General features: G+C 38.3%; 1 protein-coding gene across 1 annotated transcript; it reads left to right on the top strand.

Moving 5' to 3' along the window:
* The first annotated feature begins 17,906 nt into the window (after positions 1-17,906).
* Spink13 (serine peptidase inhibitor Kazal type 13) lies at positions 17,907-24,194 on the top strand. Its single transcript, XM_052741479.1, has 4 exons — positions 17,907-17,985; positions 22,689-22,726; positions 23,750-23,877; positions 24,146-24,194. Exons 1-4 carry the CDS (start codon positions 17,907-17,909, stop codon positions 24,192-24,194), a joined length of 294 nt encoding a protein of 97 aa, XP_052597439.1.
* Positions 24,195-27,710: the final 3,516 nt, after the last annotated feature.

Here is a 27,710-nt window from a genome sequence, read left to right as displayed (position 1 = left end):
TGTTGAACCCAAAGGTGGCTTTTTAGCCTAGTCTAATCTTCACAGTTTCAACAGCTTGCTGACCCTTGGTCATTTAGCCCATATGTTCTCAGGCTGCTTATTTTAGGGCCTAGTGCAGAGGCTTAGCCATGAGACAAAATATTGTTTACAGATAAAATAGAACCTTGCCATTTCACCAAACATCAATAATTATCACTGAGAGTAGGTACTGTTAGGTAAGCAACAGACCTTTTATACATCCGGTAGAATTTCTTTGTGTTACTTTGAAGTAGTTAATCTTATATACAATCTGCTGGTGACAATTTTGAGCCCTTTTCTCTGATAATATGTATTTAACCTCTTTCAGACAATTCAGTACCTTAAGGATTATTAATAATGCACCATTTATGTGTGATATTAGCAGTCTGTTAGTTATCCACATATTGCAATATTAATTCTTCTGCTAACTCAAGGAAACGCAAGTCAATAGCTAAGGTTTTTCTAGATAGAATGGGGATAATGTTTAACCCACATGGGAGCATAATCTAATGAAATTGTTGTGTGATAGAATGCCAAGGGATTTCCATTTGGAAACAAATAAAAATGGAGACTGTTCTTCCAACAGCAAAAAGAAGAGGCAGCCCTCAGGAGGGAGCACAAAGAATTATTAATATGGTCCCAGGACATTTGCAAGCAAAGTATGAGAGCTTAATACTACTAGTGGAGATTCTGAACACTTTTATTTATGACTTGTAGGTACTAGGCAAATCAACATTAATCATGTTGAGGCCTTTTAGCTGGAATTCTTGTATCATATGGACGCTAGCAGGTGCTAATCAAATAGCATTTAAAACCTATTTAATAGATGATTCAGAGACCAGCTAAATACCCCTTTGGGCTCCCTGCTTTAGCAGATATTAATTCCGGTTGAGAGTAGAGCCCCCTGTTGTCCCTTTAATGTTATCTTCATAAGTGTGAATTCTTTATCTGACCCAGTGTACATGTTGTCTAGTCATGCCTTACTTTTTCATAGGCTTGGGAGGAAGCAGCTACGAAATTTCTTTCTTTCTTTCTTTCTTTCTTTCTTTCTTTCTTTTTTTAATAGAAGCACATCTATAGCTTCAGAGAACATTCCAGAATAGCCTGCATTTCTAGGCATTTAACTTGCAAAATAGACCCAGTCAAAGAAGAAGAATCAGATACCCTGGCACCTAAAGAACAATGTATGCTAAAATCATATCCCCAACTGATATTTAAGGAGCTGAAGAAAAACAAATCTGTCTTTAATTTTTTTTTCCCCAACACTCCTTTAACTAAGGTCATGGTATGTATCCTTTCTCCCAGTTTGTCATTAAATCAAACGAGTAGCATTGAGGTCCAAGAGAAAAATCACTGAGCCAGTTCCCCGTTGTCAATTGTATCTGGGGTTGCCGTGGGGAAGTACAAGCAGATATTTCAAGTCCATGGAAGCCTTCAGGCCTCTTCAGTCCTTATGCACATCCATCGCTCCTCACCATTGGGGGGGCCTGCTTCCTGGGGTCATTTTAACACTGCGGGAAATTCCTTTTCCCAGTGGCTTTCCTCTTTACAGAGGAGACACTTTTTTTTCTCCGTGAGCGCTGCATTCTGGGTAATCTTTTCTTCCCAGTGACCTGTTTAACCTACAGCACCACAACCAAAAAGCAGAGCTTCATTCCACATCTTGTCTTCTGTGTTTCCTGCTGCTAAAGTCTTGAAAACAATATTCAAAAATTGAAAAGGTTCACGCCAAGGCCTAGTCTAGCTTTTTGTAATGATTTTCACATGTCTGGAGCCTTGGGTCTTATAAAGGTCAGATTAACCACATCAAGGTTTCCTGGGTCTTTGTGATCTGAGTCTCTATCTGTCAGAGTAGCCTAATACATTATTTCCAGTAAATAAGAAGAATCCTTAGTAGGCATTTGTTGTATTTTCTGTACCTTATAAAGACTCTTGTTAAAGGTTCCTCATCTTAAATTGTGTTGAAATGCTTCTGTAATAACGGTCTAACCTGCGTTAGTCATTGCCTCATTCGTTCATAGAGTGTTACCAGGATTTCTAAAATGAAGTCTGAGCAGTTCTTCCCTTACTTTGCTAATGACCCTTCCCTTTACTTCCCATGAGCATGCAATAATATATAAATGTCAGTCCAGGACAGATGATGGATAGTGGAAATAAATTGTTCATGTGTGGGATTCTTTTCATGGGGAATTATTCTTCTTCTGATTGTACTCTGATATAAACAGCTAGTTGCCTCTGAGCATTTGCCTCTAAGGGATTCTGACATAATAAAAATTCCCTACTTGGGTTGGCACCATGTCTGAATTGTGTTCTCTGCAATATCTGAAGAGGAGAAAAACCACGAAAGCAAAGGCAGAGTGGGCTGACATAATATGCCCGAATCCAAAGTCGCAAATGGAGATAAAAATCTAGATTACAGATTCTCAGTAGAGGTCCTGCAATTACTCTAATTCCATGTGAATACTGATTCAGTTACCCTCACCTTTCTCTCTTGAGGTGACAAAGAAGAGCCAGAAACAGAGGGTGCCCCTCAGCATACAACTCAAGGTTGTCCAGCTGCTTGGAAGGCAATCAAGTGACTTGCCTAGAAGCTAGTCCTTAACATCAGCCTCAAATAATATAAAATATGTTTGGGTAACTCTAACCAAGCAAGTGAAATTTTTAAAACTTCAAGTCTTTGAAGAAAGAAACTGAAGAAGATATCAGAAGATGGAAAGATCAACCACGATCATGGATCAGTAGAATTAACATAGTAAAAATGGCCATCCTACCAAAAGCAATCTACAGATTCAATGTTAGCCCATTCAAATTGCAACATAAGCCTTCACAAATCTTCAAAAACCAATTTCAGCTTCATGACGAAAAACTAACAATTCAGGATAGCTAAAAACAACCTTCAACAATAAAAGAACTGCAGGAGGTCTCACCATTCCTGACTTCAAGTTGTACTACAAAGCTACAGTAACACAAACAGCATGATATTGGCATAAAAACAGACACGTTGATCAATGGAATCAAACTGAAGAGTCAGACATAAATCCACACATCTATGGACACCTAACATTTGATAAAGAAGCCAGAAATACACACTGGAATGCTGTGGGATATTTTGATCGCACTGTGACAGTCTAGACTGTCAATAAAGTTTACCGTGAATCAGGGAGTGGAGCTAGAGACTACCTGACTTAAATTAGCCATAAGGAAACCAGAAATTTGCTAGAGAAGACATACAGGAAGAGAAGGGCAGGGACTTGAGTTTGAGTTTCCTTTTGGTTCTGGGACAAAGGAAGAGATGCATCTCTGGCAGTGTCTCCAGCCAAAAAACAAGGTCCACTAGTTGCTACTCAACCTGTCTCCAGCCTGAGTGGCTAGAGGGGTACTGACTGCAGGGCCGTGGGACTGCAGATGATAATTACAATATCAGTAGATTCATGGAGAGTCACTAAGCTGACAGAAAAACATCCCTGGAAAATAGACGGTAGGTTTTAGAGACAAGATAATGGCTTGTTCTTTTATATTGTTTGTATTTTTGCAATGAGATCTGGGCACGTGAACTTCTTTTCTTAGCCTGAATTCTGATTTGGGCAGAGCAGCTTGGATGGGCAGAGAGGATATGCAAGTGAGTTGTGCCTAGAGTTTGGAAATGGCTTGGGTGGAATGAAGTCAGGTAGACAGAGGCTACTGGGCTAGTCTGCAGGATGTGGCTCCTGGCACAAACCTTGAGTATGGGGGTTGATTTGGCTGGGTGGAAAGACTGGATACAGCATGAGGAGACTCTGGGGAATAGAGAGGGTCATAGCAGAAGCTTAGGGATCAGTTGGAGCACAGGCAGGGAAGGCTAGACCAGGCTGTGGCACTGGTTGTGGGACCCAGGCTAGATCTGGCAGACTGGGGAGAAGGCATAGACTCTACACTGTCAATGGAGAGGTCAGGGAGACTCACAGGGATAGACCCTGGAGAAGGAGGTGGGACGTCTGGCTAGGTGAAGTTGGACGCAGTGCAGTGTGATAAAGGTTTTGATCATACATTTATCCACATATCTCTTGGACATCTGAGGGTTTTGTTAAATGTTCATATTATTTACAAGTTCGGAATGATGTCATTGCTTCATTTGCCCAATGTATGGTTTTTTTTTAGTGCTTTTAAAAAAATATGTCAAATTTTCCCCTTACAAACTTTGATGTTAATTGGCTAAACTCAGGGAAAAAGGCCTGTTTTATTGCACTGACTTTAAAGAAATACTTACAAATTATCATAGGATAAGTTGACCTTTTAAAGATGTTCCATCACCACATGGAATGTTTCCCCAATTGCTCAAGAGCTCTGATGTTTTCCAGGACTGCTTTTTTCTCTTTAAATGAGCTTTATACTCTGCCTCTTAAGTCCATCCCTTCTGTCCTCTTTATTGTCATTTTTAAAAGACTTTCTCTACTTTTAATTATAGCTTCCCTTTGGTTATTTCTAGTACATATCAAGTAACTGAGTTCTACAAATTAATTCCATATCCAAATAATATACAGAATAGTCGCAATTTGATCTGTTTTTTTTTTAATGAAAAGGTTCATTTTGGAGAGTTTCATATATGTATGCAATAAACTATGATCATATCTGTCTCCTCCCTTCTAATTCCTGAAATGTACCTCTCAGGTTGTACCACTCACAACTTCATGTCTTGTGTGATTGGGTTTTCTTCTTCTTTTTTACTTTTAAAACTAACACACAAAGTCCAGTTAGTGCTAACCTCATGTATATCAGTACGGGGCCAACATTTGGAGCGTGGAAAACTTATCAGTAGCCACATCCTCAAAAAAGAATGATGCTCCCTCCTCCAGCAAATATCTACTGCCAATAGATCCTCAGTATATGGCAGGGCTGGAAGATTATCAACACTTCCATGCTAGAGTTTTGGCTTGCTTGATCTTGTGTGGGTCTTCTTCAGGTAACCAGAGCTGCTATGAGATCATGATGGTGGTAGCTGGGCTATGTCCAGAAGACAGCACTTCACAGTGTGCTCTGTATCCCCCAGCTCTTGCATTATCTTTCCACCTCCTCTTGTACAGTGTTCCCTGAGCCTTGGTGGTGGTGAGATAAATGTAGCCAGCTCCTTTAGGGCTGATTGACTGTGGACCACTGCCAAGAGAAACCCCTCGGAACCAGGTTAAGAACAGTCCATGCCTATGGGTATAAGCATAAATATTCATAAGGCAATTGGACATTGTGGTCAGGCCGCAAAATAACAATAGTATGCTCCATGGGACCTCCACAGCTATGGGCTTTTGACCAGGGTTCGAGTACTGGACATGAAATTTCTTCCTGAAGAGCAGACTTTAAATCCAACCAGAAAGTAGTTAGTAACTCCATGAGAGTCGTTCCACGGTTACACCAGAAGACACCTTATCTGGCACATAAGTACTGAAATATTCATGATTCAGGGCAGAGCTAGACCACAGATCTCTTTTCTCCCCCTTCAGCCTTTACAACACCTTCCAGAACTATGAAAGCTGGTCATCTGGGAGCAAGTTTCCTGTTCACTTGAGTTTGATTTCCTTCTTTTATAAAGTGTGTGGTGTCTTTAGCTATAGGATCTTACTATCTGGTTATTTTTGGATATTTCAAGACACTAGCAATAGCTTGTATTTTTGTAGACCTCTGGGGCCTCTGTGACCAATAACAAATAGGGAGGTATCTCATGCCTTGTATTGGGATTTTCATTAATGACCCATGTCTTCTGGGAGACACATTGTCCACCCATGCAGAGTTATTCCATTGAAACATTTCCCCTAAAAGTGCCATTTTGAGATTCGCTTACTAATTAGTGAGTTTCATCAGGCTTTCATGCACCATTAGTCTTGGTTGACCCACCCACTGTACTCATCTGTCCTGCCTCCATTCTTGCTCAATCCTTTAATTCTCAATGGTCTGTCCTCTCCTCTCTATGCTCTCCACTACCCCTCCATGTTTTTAAGTTGGGCTGTAGATAGTAGACTTTCATATAACTTTTCATGACCTCTTCCTCTTGGATTAGGGCTCCCCTTCATCCTATGATTTGATTTTTAATGACTATTGATCTTCCCATTATATTGTTATATTTTTGGCATAATATGCAATTTTGAAACTTTATTTTTGTGTTTTTAATTGTAGGGCCCTTGATAAATTCTCAAATATGGTATTGGAGATAGTGGACATCTTTGCCTCTTTTCCTTCTTTTTTAAAATTTAGAGTAAATGCCTTAAGCAAGATGTTGATTAATAATGCATTTTCATTGTGATAGAAAAGGGTCCATCCAGTTTGGATTTTATAGATATTATTAGAAATTTATCAACTCCCTTCATAACATTTATAGATATATAATCACGTGATTATTTTACTAAAATTATTAATATAGGTTATGCTTGTGGATTTCTTCCTAATACTAACTGAACCATGTAAAACAACAAATAAATCATGCTAAGTCATTAAATTTTTTTAATTTTGTTTACTAATATTTTATTCAAAAATACAAGCTATGTTAGGTTAAAATTTTATTTTATTTTGGGGTAGAAGATAAGGTCAAGATTTATTGGAAAGTAGAATTTTTTTCCTTTTTTCCACTTATTGAAAATAGATTTTTTTCCTCACACAATATATCCTGATCACAGTTTCTCCTCCCTCCACTACTCCCAGTAAACCCCCCCCAAGCCCCCACCTGCCCAGCTCCCCTCCCCTCTGGATCCACTCCCTTTCTATCTCTCATTAGAAAACAAACAGGCTTCTAAGGGATAATGATAAAATAAAATAGAGTAAGATAAAACAAAACCCAACCCATTGGAATTAGACAAAACAAACAGAAGGAAAAGAGTCTCCCCAAAGGGCACAAGAACCAGATACAGATGCAGAGACTCACTCATTTGCACATTCAGGAATCTCATAAAATCACTAAAGCAGAAGCCATAATATATACCCAAAAGACCTAGTACACACTCTGTGCATGCCATATCAGGCTCTGTGAGTTCATATGAGCTTTGATCATGTTTATTTGGAGTGCCTTATTTTCTTGGTGTTCTCTATTCCCTCTGGCTCTCATACTCTTTCTGCCTCCTCTTCTCAGGGCTCCCTGATCTTGAGGGGAGGGAGTTGATGGAGACATCCAGTTTAGGGCAGAGTGTTCCGAGGTCTCTCTCATTCTCTCCGTAATTTTTGACTATGGGTCTCTGTGTTTGTTCCCATCTGCTGCAGGAAGAAGCTTCTCTGATGATGGCTGAGCAAGGCACTGATCTATGAATAAAGCAGAATGTCAAGGAGTATTTTATTGCTACATTTGCTTGTTTTTAGAATTTAGTTTTATCCTAGGTCCCTGGGCTATGTAGTCTCGGGTTCTTGGCCACACCAGCAGTGTTGGGTATGTGTTCCATTTTGTGGAGTGTCCCTTAGGTCAAATGAGGTCTTTGTTGGTTACTCCTACAAGCTTTGTGCCACCATTGTCCTAGCACCTAACAGGCAGGACACTATTATCAATCCAATGGTTTGTGACTGGGTTGGTGCTTATGTTTCTCGAGTACCTTCCTGTACCAAAGACACTAGAACATACAAGTGAAGGTTCTATGTAGGCACCCGCTCAACTTCTCCATATTCAGTGAGTTGTGTAGCTGTTGTCTTCAGTGATGGGACCTTGCCATCAGTGTGTAGAGAGCAACCTATAGTCTTGGCAACAACCTGGGTTGTTTGAGGGCACCCATGGGACCCCTTTGGCAAGCAACTCAGTTAGATGTTGCTCATTGCTGTTACTGGAAGCTTCATTTGGTGATGAGAGAATTCAGGTTGGTGCTCTGTCTCCTCCATTATTTTTTTATTCAGTTAGATTATCTTCATATATGTATATATTTTAGGAAGCTTCTACTGTATTAGGTTTCCTTACCACCCCTCAAATGCCCCTTAAAAATAGCTGTCTCTTTTCTCATATTCTCTCACTTCCCACCCTCTTCCCCTACTATCTTATTAATAATACATATGTTAGGTTAAAATGTTATTATGGTACACTTTTTATCAAATGTAAATTGTATCTGCTTCATTTGCATATAAAATTTTCTTAATTTTTCCATTCTCAAAACTATTTCTATGATATTGAGCTCTCTGGTTATAAAGGTTGAATGATTTCTTCTTTTAATGTTTTGAAAAGTTGAGAATTTCATATAATATAGTTTTATACTTTTCTTTCTCCTAATTGCTCTCAGATCTTCCCACCCTCCATATTAACCCAACTTCATGTTGAATTCTCTTTTGAAATTCTGGGGCCCTGTGGTGATATTGTATCCCCAAATATATTGTGCACCCTAATAAACTTACCTGGGGTCAGAGAACAGAATAGCCACTAGATAGACATAGAGGCCAGAAAATGGTGGCACACACACCTTTAATCCTGTCATTTGGAAGGCAGAGATACATCTGGATCTCTGTGAGTTCAAAGCCACACTGGAAACAGCCAGGCATGGTGACACACGCCTTTAATCCCAGGAAGTAATGGTAGGAAGCAGAAAGTTATATAAGGCGTGAGGACCAGGAACTAGAGCCTGGTTAAGCTTTTAGCTTTTAGCAGCAGTTCAGCTGAGATCCATTTGGATGAGGACTCAGAGGCTTTCAGTCTGAGGAAACAAGGTCAGCTGAGGAATTGGCAAGGTGAGGTTGGATATGGCTCATTCTGTTTCTCTGATCATTCAGCGTTCACCCCAATACCTGGCTCTGGGTTTGTTTTTATTAGTAAGATCTTTTAAGGGCCCTGTTCATTGTTTGTTGGATTTACCTTAGAAGACATTTATACTTTTTAAATGGATATACTTTTAAAATCAGAAAGTAGTTAGTTACTCTATAACAGTCATGTGACCATTGTACTAGAAACTTATTGTCTACACGTCAGGACTGAAGTATGCAGTATTGATTTATTTTTTATTTATTTATTTATTTATTTATTTATTTTTATTTTTTTTTTTTGGTTTTTCGAGACAGGGTTTCTCTGTGTAGCTTTGCGCCTTTCCTGGAACTCACTTGGTAGCCCAGGCTGGCCTCGAACTCACAGAGATCCGCCTGGCTCTGCCTCCCGAGTGCTGGGATTAAAGGCGTGTGCCACCACCGCCCGGCTGATTTATTTTTTTTAAAGGACCCTGATTTTGACATACTATTTATTGATTTTTTAAACTAATTGTGTTTTTTAATTTTTCTAATTATCTTTGTGCTTTTCTGTTTAGTCATTTGTTATTTCCAGCTCTTGAATGGAGATGTAACATTTAAATTTTTTTGATGGTATACGCTATAAAGGCTATGAGTTTTCTTTTAATCACTACAATAAATCATCAAAATGATTTGAGCAAGGTTTGTTATCGGTTTTATATGCATTTAAATTTTATATGTGCAATGTGGTTAAATTTGATAAATTACATTTTTGTAAAAGCATTAATTTCTTATGGAACTTCAAATCTGTTTTTAATAAAGTATAGAATGTATACAATTTTATATTTTTCTAATTTTCTGTATTTCAATGATTTTCTTGCTTTCCAGTCTGTTGTAACTATTTTCCTTATCAATTTAGCTTTTTTTTAAAGGATCTTGACTTTGTCTTATTATTTATTAAATCTATTTTACTAATTGTGGTTATCTTTCTAATTATCTCTGTGCATTTTGCTCATTTCTATCTCTTTGAATGGAAACTTCTTTTTTTTAGTTCTTTTAACTGAAAATAGATTTTTTATGCACTATAGTCTTATTATTTTTTCCCTTTTCTCAACTCTTCCCAGATCTTCCATATGTCCAAACTCACCCAAATCCACACCCTTTCTTTCTCTCTCTTATTAGAAAACAAACAAGTTGACAACGATACCTAAAAATCAAACAGAAACCCCAACACTGGGCGTGAGAACCCTCTTTTAGGTTGTTGGTCAAGGTTGTCCAAAAGAATCTAAACATTAGAATATTCCTTCTGCTTTTGCCTGCCCCTGAGAGGTGGAAGCTAAGTACCTATTGCTGAAGACACATGTACTTCAGAAATGTGGTTCAGAAGCCCCTGGACTGAAATGGACTGAAATGCTTCTTCCTTGAGAACTAGCTTTCTTGGTATCAGAAAACACCTATCAGGGGCCTATTAGAAAGCCTCCTCCAAGGCCATCTCCAGGGTAATGCAAGAAAATCCACAAAGGCAGCAAGAGCTAGACTTTTTCTATCTGAGGCTATTTACAAATAAGTTTCCATCTGACTGGTAATACATAGGAAAACACATGCTTTCTGATGTTAACTTTCTCTTTTACTTCATCTTAAGAGTGGTCTCTGACTCTGTCTTCATGCAGCTATATATCTCCACATTGCTATACATACAGCTACATGTTTTTCTTTATGTACATACATACAGCCATACATCTCTCTACACAGTTACATCTGTTTTCGCATGTCTACACATCTATCTTTTACACACATTTCTCTTCTATATCTCTTTTCTATACAGCTTCATCTTCCTTGCCTCCACACAATCACAAATCTTCACACATCTCATTTACATAACTCTCTCATGGTACAGCACTTTACACAGTTCCTAGGCACAGCTCCTCCATGTAGCAGCAGCTCTTTCACACAGCCCTCTCTCATACTTACTCACACACACACATACTTCTACATTATTCACTCACTCTTTACTCACTCACTCTATCACCTACTCACTTCCTCACACTTCTCTCATGCTTCTTCATCTCTCACTCAACACACACACACACACACACACACACACACACACACACACACACACACACACTTCACTCACATTCTGCAGCGGCTCTCACAGCTCTACACAGCCGCCTCTCTCCACACCGCCGCCACTGCTGTTCTCGCTCAGCCAAACTCTGGACAATTGTAACTTACATTTTCAGGGCCCTACCCGTTCTCAAAACACAAGGTAAGTTATTTAGTTTCTCTTAGGCTAGTAATGTCACACTGACCCTTACATGTAGCTCTAAGTGGGTGAAGGGTCCCAGACATGAAACAGCTGGCTGAACCTTGAGTAGTCAGGGTACGTGCAGAGAGGGAGCTACTGCAAGGACTATGTCTTATGGTGATATTTTATTTGTATTAAAATGTTATTTGTATGTTAATAAATAAAGTTGCCTGGGGGTCAGAGCTATTAGCAAGCCATAGGAAAGCAGGGCAGTGGTAGCTTACGCTTGTAATTCCAGCACTTGGTAGGCAGAGCTGGGTAAGTCTCTGTGTGTTCAGGGATACAGCCATTATTGGATACACATGCCTTTAATCTTAATACCAATCATGGAAAACCTGGAGGCCTATACAGACAGGCTGTGAGGAGGCGGTCATGTGGTTGGGTTTACAACCAATGAGAAGGCAGGACAGGAACTCTATATAAAGACTTTAACACAGGGGTAGCTCTGGTTCGGAGAGGTAGGACCACCTCAGGAGGAAGGGTAAGGTTTTAGCTCTTAGCTCTGACCTCTTGGCTTTCTTCTTTGCATTGGTTCTGTGTTTATTATTTAATAAGAAGGTTGGATACATCTACAATGTCTTGATGTAGACAGCCTGGCCTTGATTTAGCAATAAATAACAGCTGGAAATTAGTCTTTGTGTATTTTCTGCAGGGGCAGCTTGGTCTGTTTTGGACTAGTTCTAAGGTTGTTGCAAAATGTGTAAAAGGCTGTCTTTGAGACTGAGAATACTGTTACTTTCCTGTCTCAGTAAAGAAGAATATTCTGGTAATATTTCTGGTCATCAAAATTATACAGCTTAAACAGAAACCCACAGCCAAATGTGTGCCCAGAGATGTAAAACACACTACCAAAGGGCTGTGGAAAGCGCCCCACAGTTGTTCTCATAGGGAGGTATAATGGTGGTACATGAGGAAGTTACAGACAGAAAATAACCTATTTCCACAGCCAGTGACCCCACATCTTTGCCAGCTGGGGCTCCCTAACAGGGAGTTATACATCCGGTGTGTCGACTTGTCAAACACTAGTAGTCACCTGCTGTATGCTCCCACAGCCCTCGGCAGTATCCAAAGAAAGAAAGAAGCAGTCCTACCCAACTTTGGTGACTATGAGCCCAATAACCAGCATGGCATGATAACCCTGATATCAGTACTCATACTTGATGGTAACCAACAGCTGTCTGGTCTTAAGACAAGAGGGAACCCATGCTTGCTACTGGAAAAAAGGTTAATGAAGTAATGGATATTGGAGGAGATTGTACAACCAGTACTTTACTAAACCATCATGACCCGTAAATACATTCTAAATATGTGTCCTTAAATCCACAAGTAAGTATAGTCTTCATCCCTTACCAAGAAATGGATATATCTACAATACAATTCCCACACCTAAGGATCATAGAAGAAGGGGGCTGGAAAGATTGTAAGGGCCAGAAGAACAGGGAGCTTGCTGTGAGATGTGTTTCCTAGGAATGTCAGAAACTGTACCCATAAAGTCTCATCAACATAACTTTCTCTCTCTCTCTCTCTCTCTCTCTCTCTCTCTCTCTCTCTCTCTCTCTCTCTCTGTGTGTGTGTGTGTGTGTGTGTGTGTGTGTGTGTGTGTGTGTGTGTAAAACAACAATTAATTAGAAAAGAAGCCATGAATTTGAAAAAGACAAAGGAGGGATATATGGGAGGAGAAAAAGGAGGAAATGATGTGGTTACATTATAATCTCAAAAAAAACCATTTAAAGCCTAGGAAAGGGAGAAGTCAAAGTGTGTTCATTTGCAGATGATATGATTCTACACATAAAACATTCTACAGACTGCACCAGAAAACTCCTACACCTGACAAATACATTCAACAAGCAGGATTCAAAATTAACACACAAAAATCAGTAACCTTCCTGTATACAAATGGCAAACATACCAAGAAGGAAATCAAGAACAATACCATTCACAATAGCCTCAAAAATAACATCTTCAAATATGTCTAAACAAGGAAGTGAAAGATTTATATAATGGAAAATTTAAGATACTGAAAAACACTTCACATGCTCATGGATAGGTATGATTAATATTGTGAATATGGAATCTTACCAAAATAATTCAGAGTCAATACAATTCTCATCAAAATTCTAATGCAATTCTTTACAGAAACTGAAAAATTATCTTAAATTTCATATGGAAATACAAGAGACCCACGATGACCAAAACAATATTGAACAACAATAACAACAACCAAACTGGTAGAGGTATCATCCAGATGTCAAGTTATACTACAGAGTTATAGTAATGAACATAGCATGATGCTGGCATAAAAACATATTCTTTGATCAGTAGATTAGAATTTAGGACCAACATACAGCCCACACACTTCTACAGCCACTTGATTTTTGACAAGTAGGCTAACAGTGCACATTGCAGGGAAAATATCATCTTCAACAAATGGTCCTGCTCTAGCTGTGTAAGCTACACACAGAAGAATGAAACCCTTTCACTATCTCTCCCCCTGCACAAAACTCAGCTCCAACTAGATCAACTCTATCAACATAAGACCTGATACCCTGGACCTAATAGAGGAAAAATACAGGGAATGTTCTTGACCTTCTAGAAAGAGGAAGGAACTCTCTGGAAATGACCCTAAGAAGTGCAAACATTAAAATCAACAACTGGTCAATGGGACCTAATGAAAGTAAAAATCTTCTGTATAGCAAAGAACACCATTGCCCCATTAGGGAGGCCATCTAGAGAATGGAAAAAATGTTTACCAGGCAAACATTTGTCAGAAAGTTATAATCTAGAATATATAAAGAACTGAGAGAGAGAGAGAGAGAGAGAGAGAGAGAGAGAGAGAGAGAGAGAGAGAGAGATAAGAAATCCAATTAAATGATAAGGTATAGAACTAAACAGTAAGTCATCAAAAGATAAAATAGAAATAACTGAAGAACACTTTTAAAAGGTTTATCATTCTTAGCCACAGGAGAGATGCAAATTAAAAATACTTGGAGATTGCCTCTCGAAGGCTAAGGTCAAAACTACAAATGATAACAAATGCTGGCATGAATATGAGGAAAGAGTAATATGTATTCACTGCTGTTGAGAAAGAAAATTGGTCCAACCATTATGAAAACCACTGTAGTGGTTCCTCAAAAAGATAAAATTAGATCTATTACATTATCCAACTATACTACTCGGGTATATACCCAAAGAACTCCATATTATATTATATCATAAAAATACATGTTCATCCATATTCATTGCTTCTCTATGCATGATAGCCAGAAAATGAAAACAATCTATATATCCATTAACTGCTGAATGGGTAATGAGAATGTGGTATATTTTCACAATGGAATATTAGTCAACTATTAAAAATGAATTATGAAATTTGTAGATAAGTGGATGGATCTAAAAGCAATCATTCTGAGTGAGGTAACCCAGACACAAAAAGATAAACATCCCATATTTTCTCTCATCTGAGGATGTTAGCTTTGAATCTTCAGATATGTTTGTTTGATTGGGAATACCCACAGAGGTCAGGGAATTACTAAGTGGCCATGGGAGAGACTTTCAAGATAGGGGAGTTATAAATCACTGGTATAAAAGGTAAAACATGAAATAATTAAATAGGAAAACTTAGGAATATTCACAGCAGAGGGTAGGATGGAGGAGGGAGTATGATGAAGGATAAATAACACTGAAGACCTTTCAAAGAAGACATGGAAACCTGCAACACCTGAAGCTAACACCAAAAGCTAACATTTAAAAAGCCAGGAATAGGTTACTTCTTTTGGAATTGTTGGTCAATGAGGGCCTATAGACCACTCTCCAAAAAATATTACAGGCTATTGTAATTGCTCTTAGTTACCCTTCAAAACATGAAAATAAAACCTTAGTGTTGAAGATACCACCACTTGAGTTGTGAGCTCATGGTATAATAAAACTAGTACAGACCTGGAAGCTTCATACCTGTAAGATATCTTTAATAATGTTGGAAGATGCTATAGAAGCTACCAGAGTAGAGAAATCATCATCATTCATGCCCTGCTGTAAACCTTGTTAGCTACAACAGTGAATAAGATTTGGGAAGACATGACCACTGGTGCAATAGTGGCAGGAGCATCATGGGAGTAACCAACCATTTTCTAAATGGATTTAAGTCACACTCTGTAGGAGGAAGTTTCTGTCCCATCAGCAACTCCCAAATATCCAGCAGCTGCTTCCCAAATTACCACACAGAGGCTTATATTAATAATAACTGCTCAGCTGGTAGCTCAGGCTTATTACTAACAACTCTTACACTTAAGTTAACCCATAATTCTTATATATGTTTAGCCACATGGCTTGGTACCTTTTCTCAATACGGCATTCTCATCTTGCTTCCTCTGCATCAGGCTGGCAACTACTGACTCTGCCCTTCCTCTTCCCAGCATTCTTAGTTTGATTGATCTGCCTATACTTCCTGCCTGGCTACTGGCCAATTGGCATTTTATTAAAACAATTCGAGTGACAAATATTTACAGTATACAAGAGGATTATTCCACAGCAATACTCTACAAGATAAAACCCACATATGGCACAAATATTGGGCCAAAAATCTATGTCTAGACAGGTTATAGGCCTTAGGGGAGAATCTGATACTATTATACTACTAAATGAGGATAGTATTAAAGTGACTCCTAATGGCATATTATTATACCCATCCTTCGGTGAATCTTTTAACACTCATCTGAGAAACTTCTGTTTGCAGTAGATGGTATAAACACAGAGACCCACAAGGCAAATGTGGAAAGAATAAAGAATAAGAGACTACAGAATTCTCAGCCCTAAAAGGAACACAGATACTCCACATCTCTTGCTTCTAATGCTCAGGCAACATATCAGAAGAGGGGATAGAAAGAGGTGATGGATTATTAAAAGGAAACTTTTTTTGGACACAGCAGGGCAGCTATACATATGAACTCACAGAAATTTGACATCATGCACAAAACCTGAGCAAGCCCAATCCAAACCAAATACCAGCATGGAGAGGGAAGTTGGGCATACATTCCCACCCTTAACCATGGAGCAAACGGCAATTGGTAACTGGTGGGAGAGGGAGAAACAGTTTTTTTTTCCTAAGAGTGTAGCCCTTGGTAAGTCAATCACGTTTCAGGGACGGTCCCTATCCAGGGATATTTGAATGGCAGAACTTTGTTCTGAAGGGTTGAAAAAACATGGACATAAAGTTGGATAGGAAGGGAAATAAGGTAGATTTGGAAAGAATTGTTAAAAGGGAGGTAAATATGATCAAAACATGTTGTATGAAGCTAAACTCTCAAAGAACTTATAGAAAGGAAGGAAGGAAGAGGAGGAGCAATGAACTAGCAGCCCCCCGTGCTAACCCACATAAGGTGAAGGATGGAAACAGAAGGAAAAAACTTGATGACATGATTTCCAGAATTTGATGGGAAAGGAGTAGTGTTGTAGATCATGTGTCCTGTGTTTGTTTGTTCATTCAGTAATAAAAAGGTGACATTCTCTACTCACAGAAGTACAGATGGGATGTGGGAAAGAAAGAAAAGCAGGTGCATTAGGTAGCCTAACAACAATATGCCATTAAACGAGAGGCTTTCTAGGGAATCTCTTGCAGAGTGGGATTGTCAAGTTCAGTGTGTAGATTTTTTTTTCTATCTTTCACCACTAAGGTCTGAAAGAAATTACAGTCGAATTTACTCCAACTTAGAAGAAGGACAGAGAAAAATAGCAAGGTCTCAACAGGTTGATGGACCCATCAACGGACTATCTGTGTCAGGCCCTGAGACTTGGACACATCCAGGACACAAAACAACAGAACGTGCCAATGGCACCAGAGAAGCTTAAAGTGTGAGGTGATGTTTTTTAGATAAAGGTCAGTTTTCTGGATTGCCTATCTTGAGGTATTGTTGAGGGCAACACATACAGAAATTGAGAGAGTAGCACTGGAAATATTATTGATTAGAAGAATATTAGGCTTTCCTAGGTTAGCAGAGAAAGAAAGAAACCAAAGCTTGAGTATAAAACAGGTAAGACTTCTAAAAAGTAAAGACAGAGGAATGTGGGAAGACTGGGAACAGGCTGCGATTTGCCAAGAACATTTACCAATTAGCCCGGAATGTAACAGGTCATTAATCCACTTTGCAAACTTAGATATTTAGGATGCTTTTATTTCTTATGTTTCATAACCAGAAACCACAGCACAGATCTCCCAGGTCTGGCCTTGCCTGCTGAAGCGTGAAACATCTGAGGGGGTGGCTTGAAAGAGGGATCAAATTCAGAAACAGCCTTGAGAATAAACTCATGCCAAGTTTGGAACCCACCTCAATGGCTTCACCAGCCCCTAGCCAGCTCCTCTTGAGGCCAGCTGTGACTTCAAGCTAACAACAGAAAGTTCGTTCAGGTAACTTCTTTTTGTTTCCTTTATGCTTTGTCAAACAAGGTCAGTGGTGGTATGTCTGGTTTCCCCATATCTCAGATCCCCACTTTCCATTGTAGGGTTGTCAGCGGTTGATTGGCTTATTTTGTTTTCCTCCAACACCTTCCTTTAGTTTTCTCTGCATGTGAAAATAGAAAAGCTTCAGTTATTGTGGGTCTCACTCAGTTCTTTGTGTGCCATTGGCTACAATTTTGAGAAGAAACAGCAGGAATGCAGGATGAAACTGATGATATAGACTTGGAAAGTGTGGAGCCTAATTTCTATTCTAGAATGTAATTTCAGGCACACATGAGGTGGGGAGAAGGGGTTGTTGGTATAGTTTTCCTGTCCTCTTTCAGAGCAAAGAGAGTCTCTCACGTCTAAGTGCCTGGAGCCTGTGTGAGACCACCATGGCCAACTTGGTGTCGATACAGCATCCCCAAGGGCCTTGAGTTAGGAAAGTTATCTGTACAGTTGACTGGGAATAAACTAATGGGCATTTTCTTAATCTTCACAACAGAAGACATGAGGAGAAGCAGCTGCTTGTACCAAATGATCACACTTTCTCTGCTACTCTCTACTTTGACACATGTTACTTTTTCAGGTGAGCAATCTTAGAGATAAAAATTTGATTTTCTTAAAGCTGTAGAGAAAAAAAGTCATTTTTTTGTTCTTTGGATCAGTGTTTTTCTGAAATATGAAATGTTGAGCATGTTAGTCCAAATGACATATTATTAAAATGTATTTTCCTAAGAGGAAAAATCAACGTTGTTTTCTACATTGTAGATTCTAATCTGCTCTATGTTTGGAACCAAACCACGTCTTCTAGTGCAGAGAACACTTTAATGTACCCATTATAAGTAACACATTGTGTGAACATGATACCTTTTCCTAGAATAGATATGCATTTCCACGTGGAATTAAAAATTTCTTTGAAATACGACAGTGGGGGAAATGCCACTGAAGAACACAGGCATTTTATGTGAATGCTGTTGGTGTGTGTCTGAGAATTGTACAAGAAAAAACCAATGATTTAACACAGTCTAGATCATAAGTTCCCTGCCAGGTATATTTCTTGGAAATGTTTACCAGTCTGTGGGTAGGCTTTAGAGCTTTATTAAGTGACTTTCAAAGAGCAGAGGTTTCGAAATTTGATGAAGTCGGTTTTTCTTTTCATGGATTATGCTTGTAGTGTAATATCTAGGTCACCTTTGCTTCCTTTAAGATCACTAACGTTTGTCTTTATTGCTTCTTTCAGGAATTTTTATGGTATTGAACTTGGTTTATGTTTGTCATCTACACTGAGTTAGTTTTTCTGTATGCTGTAATATAATATAGTTCACAGTTCTATTTTTTCCTTAAAGGTACTTAATTGTCTCAGCATCACTTGTTGAAAAGATGGCCCTTCCTTTTCAACTGGATTGCCCTGTTACTCTTTTCTTAAACTCATTTCTCCGTAGTTGTGTGTGTCTTTGGGTTTTTAATTCTGTTTCATTATTTATCTAGTCCTATGCTATCAAAATGCTATGCTAATTTCCACAGTCTTTATTTTTGGACCAATGTTATAACTCACATACAAAAAAATGAACTAATGACAGTCATGGGGAGGTATGAGATTGCTCATTAAATAAGGATTTTTGATCCCATGGCTGGTGACCTGAGTTCAAGCCCCAAAACTCACATGGTAGAAGAACAAACTAACTCCTGCAAGTTGTCCTCTGACCTTCAAATGTGTGCTGTTGCTAGTACTAGGTAATAAATAAGTAGAACCAGCATGATGGATGTCCAGATGGCTTACAGGGTAAAAATGCTTGTCACCATGTCTGATGACCTGAGTTTGATTCCCAGGACCCATGGGGGAAGGAGAGAATTGACTCCTGTAAGTTGTCCTCTGATTTCCACATGCACATAGTGGCACATTTATACAAAAAAAATGTGCACAAACACGCATGTGTGCATGAGCACGCACACACACAGACATATTTGTAATTTTTAAATAAACACATAAATAAATATATTTTAAAATATTTCCTAAAAATCTAAGGGAATCAAGGAAATACCACAAAAGTGAAAACAAATAGAAACAGTGAGAAGAAAAAACATATTTCAAGAAAAACATTTTCCCCACTAAAATGGACATAGTAGAACTAACTCAAATCATCCTTGAATATAGGATTTCAGTGATAATAATTTCATTCTAAAGAAAAATTAAATATGTATTTGTACTGGTCAGTTTTAAGTCTTAACATGACACCTAGAATCACCTGGGAAGGGAGTCTTAATGAGGAACTATCTACATTAAGTTTGCCAGTATGTGTCTTGATTGCTACTTGATGTATGAAGACCCAGCCCATTGTGGGTGGCACCATTCTCTAGGCAAGGTGTCCTGAAAAGTATGTGAAGAGAAAGCTCACTGAGAGCAAGGCAAAGCAAATGAGGATGCACTTATTCTTGCTCTGATTTTGATTATTGATGTGATGTGACTGCACTGGGTGATTTCCTGTCTTGATGTCTCGGAAATGATCAACTAAAATCTTAGAATTGTGATCCAAATAAAGCCTTTCTTGCCAAAGTGGTTTTTTTTTTTTTTTTTTTTTTTGGTCAGGATATTTGTTACAGCAACAGACATGAAACTAGAACAATATTGAATTCTAGTTTATGGAGTTCTTTTTCATAGAAGATGAAATGTGATTTTTGTGAGCTATTTTGTGCAAATTTTAAGTTTGAGCAATAAGTAAATATATAATGGATCATGAAAGACAAATTTTTTACCAGCAAAGGAAGTTACTCTAAAAAGTCCTCTGATAGTTGAAAACTAAACAATACACTTCCGCATAACGCATGGGTCAGGAAAAATCAGAAAACAATTTTAGAGTAATTTTCTTTGTTTTAATTTTTTCTTGTATTATTGTTGTTGTTGTTGTTAGGTATTGAATAAGGCAACTTGAAGATAAAACAAAAGGATGCCAGGCACTCTAAAGGAAGATACAGGGGAATCTCTGTGAGTTTGAGGTCAGCCTGGTCTACATAGTGAGTTTCAGGACAGCCAGGGCCACATAGAAAGACTCTGTCTCAAAAACATCAAAATTCATTAATTAATTAATTGGGGGAATCAATCTCTACAGAAGCAGATTGTCCTTTATTAGAACAACGAAGGGCAGGCATGAAAAGAAGCCGTGCACCAAGGTGCAAGAGTCTTGAGGGTCTTACAGGGCAGGGAAGGGAACTTTTCAAGTGGAAAATGCCCTCTGTCGGTCTGTTTTCTGCATCACCAAGCTGTAAATCCTAACTGAAGTTTTTACCTGTATGTCGAGTTCCTTGTCAAGGGTTTCCCAGCTCCTAACTGCCTGCAGATGTCATCTGAGTGTAAACTTTCCTGTCAGGAGTTTTGCTGCTCACCTGGAGGTTTTAGGTCATTGTTTCTTTTGTTTCTTGTGTGAGTGTTTGTATACTGTGTGTGTGTGTGTGTGTGTGTGGCTGTGGCTGTGGCTGTGGCTATGGCCATGCGTATGTGTGGAGGCTAGAGAACTACTTTCAGGAATCAGCTCTGTCCCTCCACTGTACACTCTGTGGTTTGAACTCAGGTCCTCAGGCTTGGGCAGCAGGTGCTTGAACTTCCTAGGTCATTTTGCCAGCCCGAATTTGAAATGATTTTTAATGAAAGCAAAATGAACAAAAAGCTACATTCAAAGAGCTAGCTTGCCCCCATTCCATTATCTTTTCCTCTCTACCCACACACCGTCTTCTTTGTATTCAGTTTCAATTCTCTGGGCTTCCTGTGTTGATTTTTATCCAAATAATAGTTACACGTCACTACCCTCTAGCCGCCTACATGAAGATGGCATACTATAGATATTTGTTTACAACTTACTTTTCCCAACTTGTGTTGAATCTTGGAAGTCCATGAGATCATAGTTCATAGACTTCCTTTCTGTTGTTCAGTTATATAGAATTTCACTGAGTAGATGCAACAAACCACTTGGCAACTGTTCTACTAGAGATTTCATTTTAATGTATAACAGCAAATAGTGCTTCAATAAATAATACTGTACATATGAGTTTTTGTATTGTTGGAGGTGTATCTTCAGAAGAAAGTCTTGAATTGGGAGTGATGAGTTAAATGTAAATTCAAATGTTACATGTTCAATATTGCAAACTTCCTCTTTATAAACAAATGCTTTTGTATTCTCACTATTAAAGAATGAAAACACCTCTTTCTAAGGAGCTGACGTAAGAGGTGATAAGTGGCGTTTTAGTATAATTTTAAATAACTCTTATCATGAATTAAGTTGACTGTCTTTTACAGATTTTGCTTCTGTATCTTTGTTTTGTGTGTGTGTGTGTGTGTGTGTGTGTGTGTGTGTGTGTGTGTGTGTGCATGAGTTATATATGCACATATATTGCCTCTTCTGAATGAATTTTTCAATATTTCATTCCATTATTTTTCATTTACTTTTGTGGTATTTGACTTTTGGTGAGGGCACACAGTGAGTTCAGGGCATTTCACGTGTTGTTCAAATACGCTATTACTGAGCTGTACTTCTAATCCTATGTCCTGAGGTATACCTTGTAATTTAGGACTATTGTTCCTAGTTCAAATACTGCATGGTATTTTTAAGCCACCTGAAATAGAAACAGAACCATGGTAGGCCCCATCTTCGTTCATTCTCACACAGCAGTTCTCTGTCTGTGGGCACCAAGAGCATCTGACAAACCTGCTCTCAGAGTCAGTCTCCTGAAAGCAAGATGCTTGTTCTACTTGCATGTTCTCCATCCATGTACCCAAATTAAGTTAGCATCTTAGCAGGGCCTGCAGGAATACACTCCTTATATAGCATATGCAATTTAATAGAAGTCTGAAAATGCATATAATTGTCCTAATTGTAGAAAAAGGAAACTTACTGGACATAACATTATACCTCATATAACTCCAAACTGTTTTTATTTAATTGATTAATTTATTTATATTGCAATGCTGGAGTCAGAACCCAGGATCTCACACATGCCAGACAATGTAGCTGAGATACACACGCAGCCCGGTACTGTTCCCCCATTGAGGCAACAAATTTGCAAATGAAGTGTGAACTGTGAAAAGTATATACAGAATAGAGAGATGAATAAATAAATAAATAAATAAATAAATAAATAAATAAATAAAATAAAGCAGTCCACAAAGGAATATCACCTATAAATTCTGTTGCTCTAAATTTTTTACATGGCTTTATGAGAGTGAGTGACTAGTGGGTGAGGTCATATCCCATCATGCACTTTTTCTTTTAACCGATTGTGTTTGTACTTTATTTGCAGCACTTATCAAATCACGTAACCTTGCTAGCTGGCCTAAGGTAAACTTCAGTTCCTCGCTTCTAGATTCTCCTTCTCACTGATCACTCTCTTCACTGGTGTCTAAAACTCCACAGAGGTGAAGTGCATTTGCTGTGGGATGTTCTGTATGCTCTGAATGCATTGCTCTGATTGGTTAATAAATAAAGTGCTGATTGGCCAGTAGCCAGGCAAGAAGTATAGGCGGGACAAGGAGAGGGGAGAAGGAGGGGAAGTGAGAGGCTGAGTCAGCCGCTGTGAGAAGCAGATGTAAGCCATGAGTCACGCGGCAACTTATAGATTAATAAAAATGTGTTAATTTAAGATATAAGAACTAGATAGCAAGAAGCCTGCCACGGCCATATGGTTTATAAGTAATATAAGCTTCTGAGTGGTTATTTTATAAATGGGCTGCAGAACTGCAGGGGCCTGAGCGGGACTGGAGAAAACTCCAGCTACATGCATTGACAAATTTTCACATGGCCTTGGTTGGACACACATCTTAATCTCTCTAGGCTGGACTTCCTCCCATGTATTATAATCCTTATAACATATTAATATGTTTTTAGTAAATGTTATAGTAAAAAAACCACAGATTAAATATAGCTGAGCATTTAGCAAAATAACCATTGCTTGCTCAGTCACAAACATCACTTATCTCTAGTCTCTGTACACATTCCTCATTCTTATCAACTACATGGGAACCCTCTCCCCTCTAAGGTCACAAACACTTATTGAGTAAAGATATGTCTACTCATTAACTTCTTATACAATAACATACTGGAATGGAGATAAGGTCAAAGGAAAACTTGCACTTGGGTTTTAGCAGGGATTCTATTATGATTATCATTCAAGTGATTATGGGACACATGGAGTCACTACATTAAAAAGAAACAAAAACTCACCCAATGGAAGTCCAGAAGACAGGAAATCCTTAAACATACAGCTAGTAGGATTTAATATTATTTCTATGTGGGTTAGAAGTGGAAGGTAACCGATAAATGAGGGAAAATAAACTCTTATTCCTGGCATGTTCATGTTTCCAGCCCCCATGCAAAATGTACTACCCAACAGATCCTGACTATGAAGCATACTGTCCAGATGTGGTAGCATATGTTTGCGCTACAAATGGCTTAACCTACAAGAATGAGTGCTTCTTTTGTATTGATCAGTGGTAAGTTCAAAATAAAATATAACTAGTGTATTTTTTTTACTCTATACTGCCTCAAGATGCAAAAAACTATGTTGACACATTATGAGTAATCAGCACATAGATCAGGCATGTGTAAAATATGACATGGCACCAGGATCAGAAAAGGTGGGCACACATGGAATTGTAGAGACATCCCCAACTTCAGGACTTTATTATGAGGCAGTGAAAGTGCATTTAAGAGCAACGTCCACCTTCTTTAAGGAACTAATTTTCTGTCTCTTTTCTTTAGGGAATTTGGTCGTCATATTGCATTTGTCAAATATGGAAAGTGTGACTAGCAACTAATGAAACACCTTCACTTGCTTATTCTTTTCATTACTTCATTCTGGAAATTATTTCTTTGGAAATTTGAGACATTTAATTTGCAAACTATATGGGCACTTGTGCCAAACCCAAATTTCAAACCAAATGCAAAACCAACAAAGGAATCCAAACAGTGGGGGGAAATGTCATATTTGTTGCAAATAAACATCTTAATAAATGAAATGATTGCTATTCATTTCTGAAAACTGATAGTTTAAAGTCAGCTTCCATGTGAAGAGATCAACTGTCTGTCAGTACAGTGAGATTGCTACTTCTCTCTTGAATTAAACTCACCAGGTCTCTCTGTCTATGTTTTGCTCCACTGATTTCACTTAAGGAAGCCATAAAATGAAAGAGAAAACATCCTTCCCATGAAAGCTAGACTACAGAGTAGGAAGTTATGGGGTTACCCAGGCTTAGCTTTCAAAATCCCTAAATCGATGTTACATTTCCCATTGTTGGAGGATTAAAATACCAGAGAGAGATGAGGAGTGATACCCTCATGGATGTCTCTTACTCAGAGAAAGAAAGAATAAGAGTGTGGAGGTGAGATCAGAATTTGCCCATCAGTTTTGCCACTGACTGTTTAATTTAGGGTCATATCACTGTCCTTGGCCATGCAGAAGGATGATCTGTTCAGCTTAATTAACTTGCACCTTAAACCTGATTGTATGCCCCGATAAAAACCAATACTGCTCTTCCTTTTTGTAGTAATTAAGATGAAGGCTGTTAAACAGTGGTCCTCAACCTTCCTAATGCTGTGAACCTTTTATACAGTTCCTCATGTTGTGGTGACCCCCCAACCATAAAATTATTTTGCTACTGCTTTAGAACTGTAATACATATATCTGATATGTGACCTTGTGAAAGGATCGTTCAACCCCAAAGAGGTCTTGACCCCCAGGTTGAGACTCACTGCTGTTAACTATGAGCTTCTGACTTATAACAGAAATATCCCACCACCTGGCAATTATTGTTACTAGTGGTTGACTTAGGAACTAAGAATTTAAGAAATATAATTGACTTTTACTTTTGTCTAAATATCCACTCATTCAGAATCTAGAATCTTTTTTTTTTTTAAAGATTTATTTATTATGTATACAGTGTTCTGTCTGCATATACATCCGAAGGCCAGAAGAGGGCACCAGATCTCATTATGGATGGTTGTGAGCCACCATGTGGTTGCTGGAAATTGAACTCAGGACCTCTGGAAGAGCAGCCAGTGCTCTTAACCTCTGAGCCATCTCTCCAGCCCCCCAGAATCTAGAATCTTAAGATAGGTGTGGTGGTTTGAATGAGAAATGTCTCCAAAAGTCTCGGGCATTTGAATACTTGGGTCCACAGATATTGGTACTGTTAGGTGAGGTTTAAGAGGTATGTATGGCCTTCCTGAAAAAGTGTGTCACTAGGGATGAGCTTTGAGAGTGGAAATTCTCACTCTACTGTTAGCTTGTCCTCTCTACTTTGTACAGAATAAACTAAGAATAGTATATGAAAAGAAAGGAAAAGACACCCACACCACAACATCAAAATAACAGGAATCAATAAATACTGTTCATTAATAAATCTCTCAATATTGAGGTCTCACAGACTAACAAACTATATTACCAAACAGAATCCATCTTTTTTGCTGCATCCAGGAGACACACCTCACCATCAAAGATAGATATCACCTCAGGGTAAAAGGATAGACGAAGGTATTCTAAGCAAGTAGAATCAAGAAGCACATAAGAATGGCCATCTTAATATCTAAAAATATGCATAAAACCAAAACCAATCAGAGGGGATAGGGAGGAGCATTGTCTTCTCATTAAAGGAAAAAATTCACTAAAAGAATATTGGAATTCCAAACATTTATGTACCAGACACAAAAGAACCCAAGTTCATAAAAGAAACATTGTTACAGCTAAAACAGCATATTGACCCTAACAGAGTGATAATGGGTGACTTCACTAACTCCCAACTATTGATAGTTCATCCAGACAAAAACTAAACAAACAAACAAACCCTGGAAGTAAATAATACCATGAATCAAATGGACCTAACAGAGATCTACAGAACATTCAATCTGAACACTACAGAATATACTTTCTTCTCAGCAGCTGATGAAACTCTCTCCAAAACTGACCAAATCATAGAACACAAAGCAAGTCTCAACAGATACAAGAAAACTGGAATAACAAAAACCCCTGCATTCTGTCTGACCGCCACAGACTAAAGCTGGATACCAACAACAACAGAAAAAGGAGAAACTTTACAATCTCATGGAAACTGAACAACTCAATACTGAATGAAAATTGAATCAAGTCAGAAATCAAGAAGGAAATTAAACTTGTTTAAAATCAAGAAGGAAATTAAACTTATGTAGAACTGAGTGAAAATGAAAACATAGTATACCCAAACACAACGTGACACATGGAAGCAGTTCTAGAGGTAAGATCATAGCACTAAGTGCCCACATTTAAAAAAAAAACTGGAAAGACCTCATATTAATAACTTAATGACATACTTGAAAGTTCTAGAAAAATAAGGTTAAATAACAATAAAAAAAAGAGCAGGCGGTGATAAGTAATCAAACTCAGGGTTGAAATCAATGAAATAGAAACAAACGAGCAAGGAGACAAACAATACAAAGAATTAATGGAACGAAGAGTTGGTTCTTTGAGAAACTTGACAAGACAGGCACGCCTTTAGCTAAATTAATTGAAAGAAAATAGAGAGAATCCAAATTAATAAAATTGTAGATAAAAATGAAGACATTACAACAGACACTGAGGAAATTCAGAGAATAATAAGGATATACTTAAAAAAAAAAAAGGACTCCACCAAAATGAAAACTTGAAAAAAATGAATAAATTTCTTGGTCTATATGATCTACCAAAGTTAAATCAAGATGAAATAAATAAACCCATAGCCCCTAGTAAAATATTAGTGGTAAGGTAAAACCTTCTGGCCCATCCTTTTTTTTTGGTTTTTCGAGACAGGGTTTCTCTGTGTAGCTTTGCGCCTTCCTGGATCTCACTCTGTAGACCAGGCTGGCCTCGAACTCACAGAGATCTGCCTGCCTCTGTCTCCTGAGTGCTGGGATTAAAGGCTTGCGCCACCACAGCCCAGCCTGGCCCATCATTTTAATGAATATAGACTTTGGTGCTTTGTTTAACTTCTCTAGGCAATTCTAATATACACATGTGCCAACAATTATTAAGACTGGGTCCCCCATTTTTGCATATGTTCAACAAGATGGAGCAGAATGGAAAAATCAGGGAATGGAGGAAATGACTCTGGGAAGATTGTCTCTTTAAGAATGGAATTGTTCTCAAATGAGAATTCTAACTTGGATAATAAAAATAGCAAACTACAAGATATTCTTCTCATGAGTCCCTCCTCTTCAGCTGCTGCCTATTTCGTAGTGATTCCACAAGCTTCCTTCTTCACTTGGCCAACCCCACCGCCCAGACTCCTCACAGTTTCTGGGCTGAGGACCTAAATTT

Source organism: Peromyscus californicus, unplaced genomic scaffold (assembly GCF_007827085.1).
Source record: "Peromyscus californicus insignis strain IS unplaced genomic scaffold, ASM782708v3 Scaffold_17__1_contigs__length_78620276, whole genome shotgun sequence".
In the NCBI taxonomy this organism is placed as follows: Eukaryota; Metazoa; Chordata; class Mammalia; order Rodentia; family Cricetidae; genus Peromyscus; species Peromyscus californicus.
Note: the sequence above shows the minus strand (reverse complement) of the source record. Positions and strands in the feature narration are given on the sequence as shown.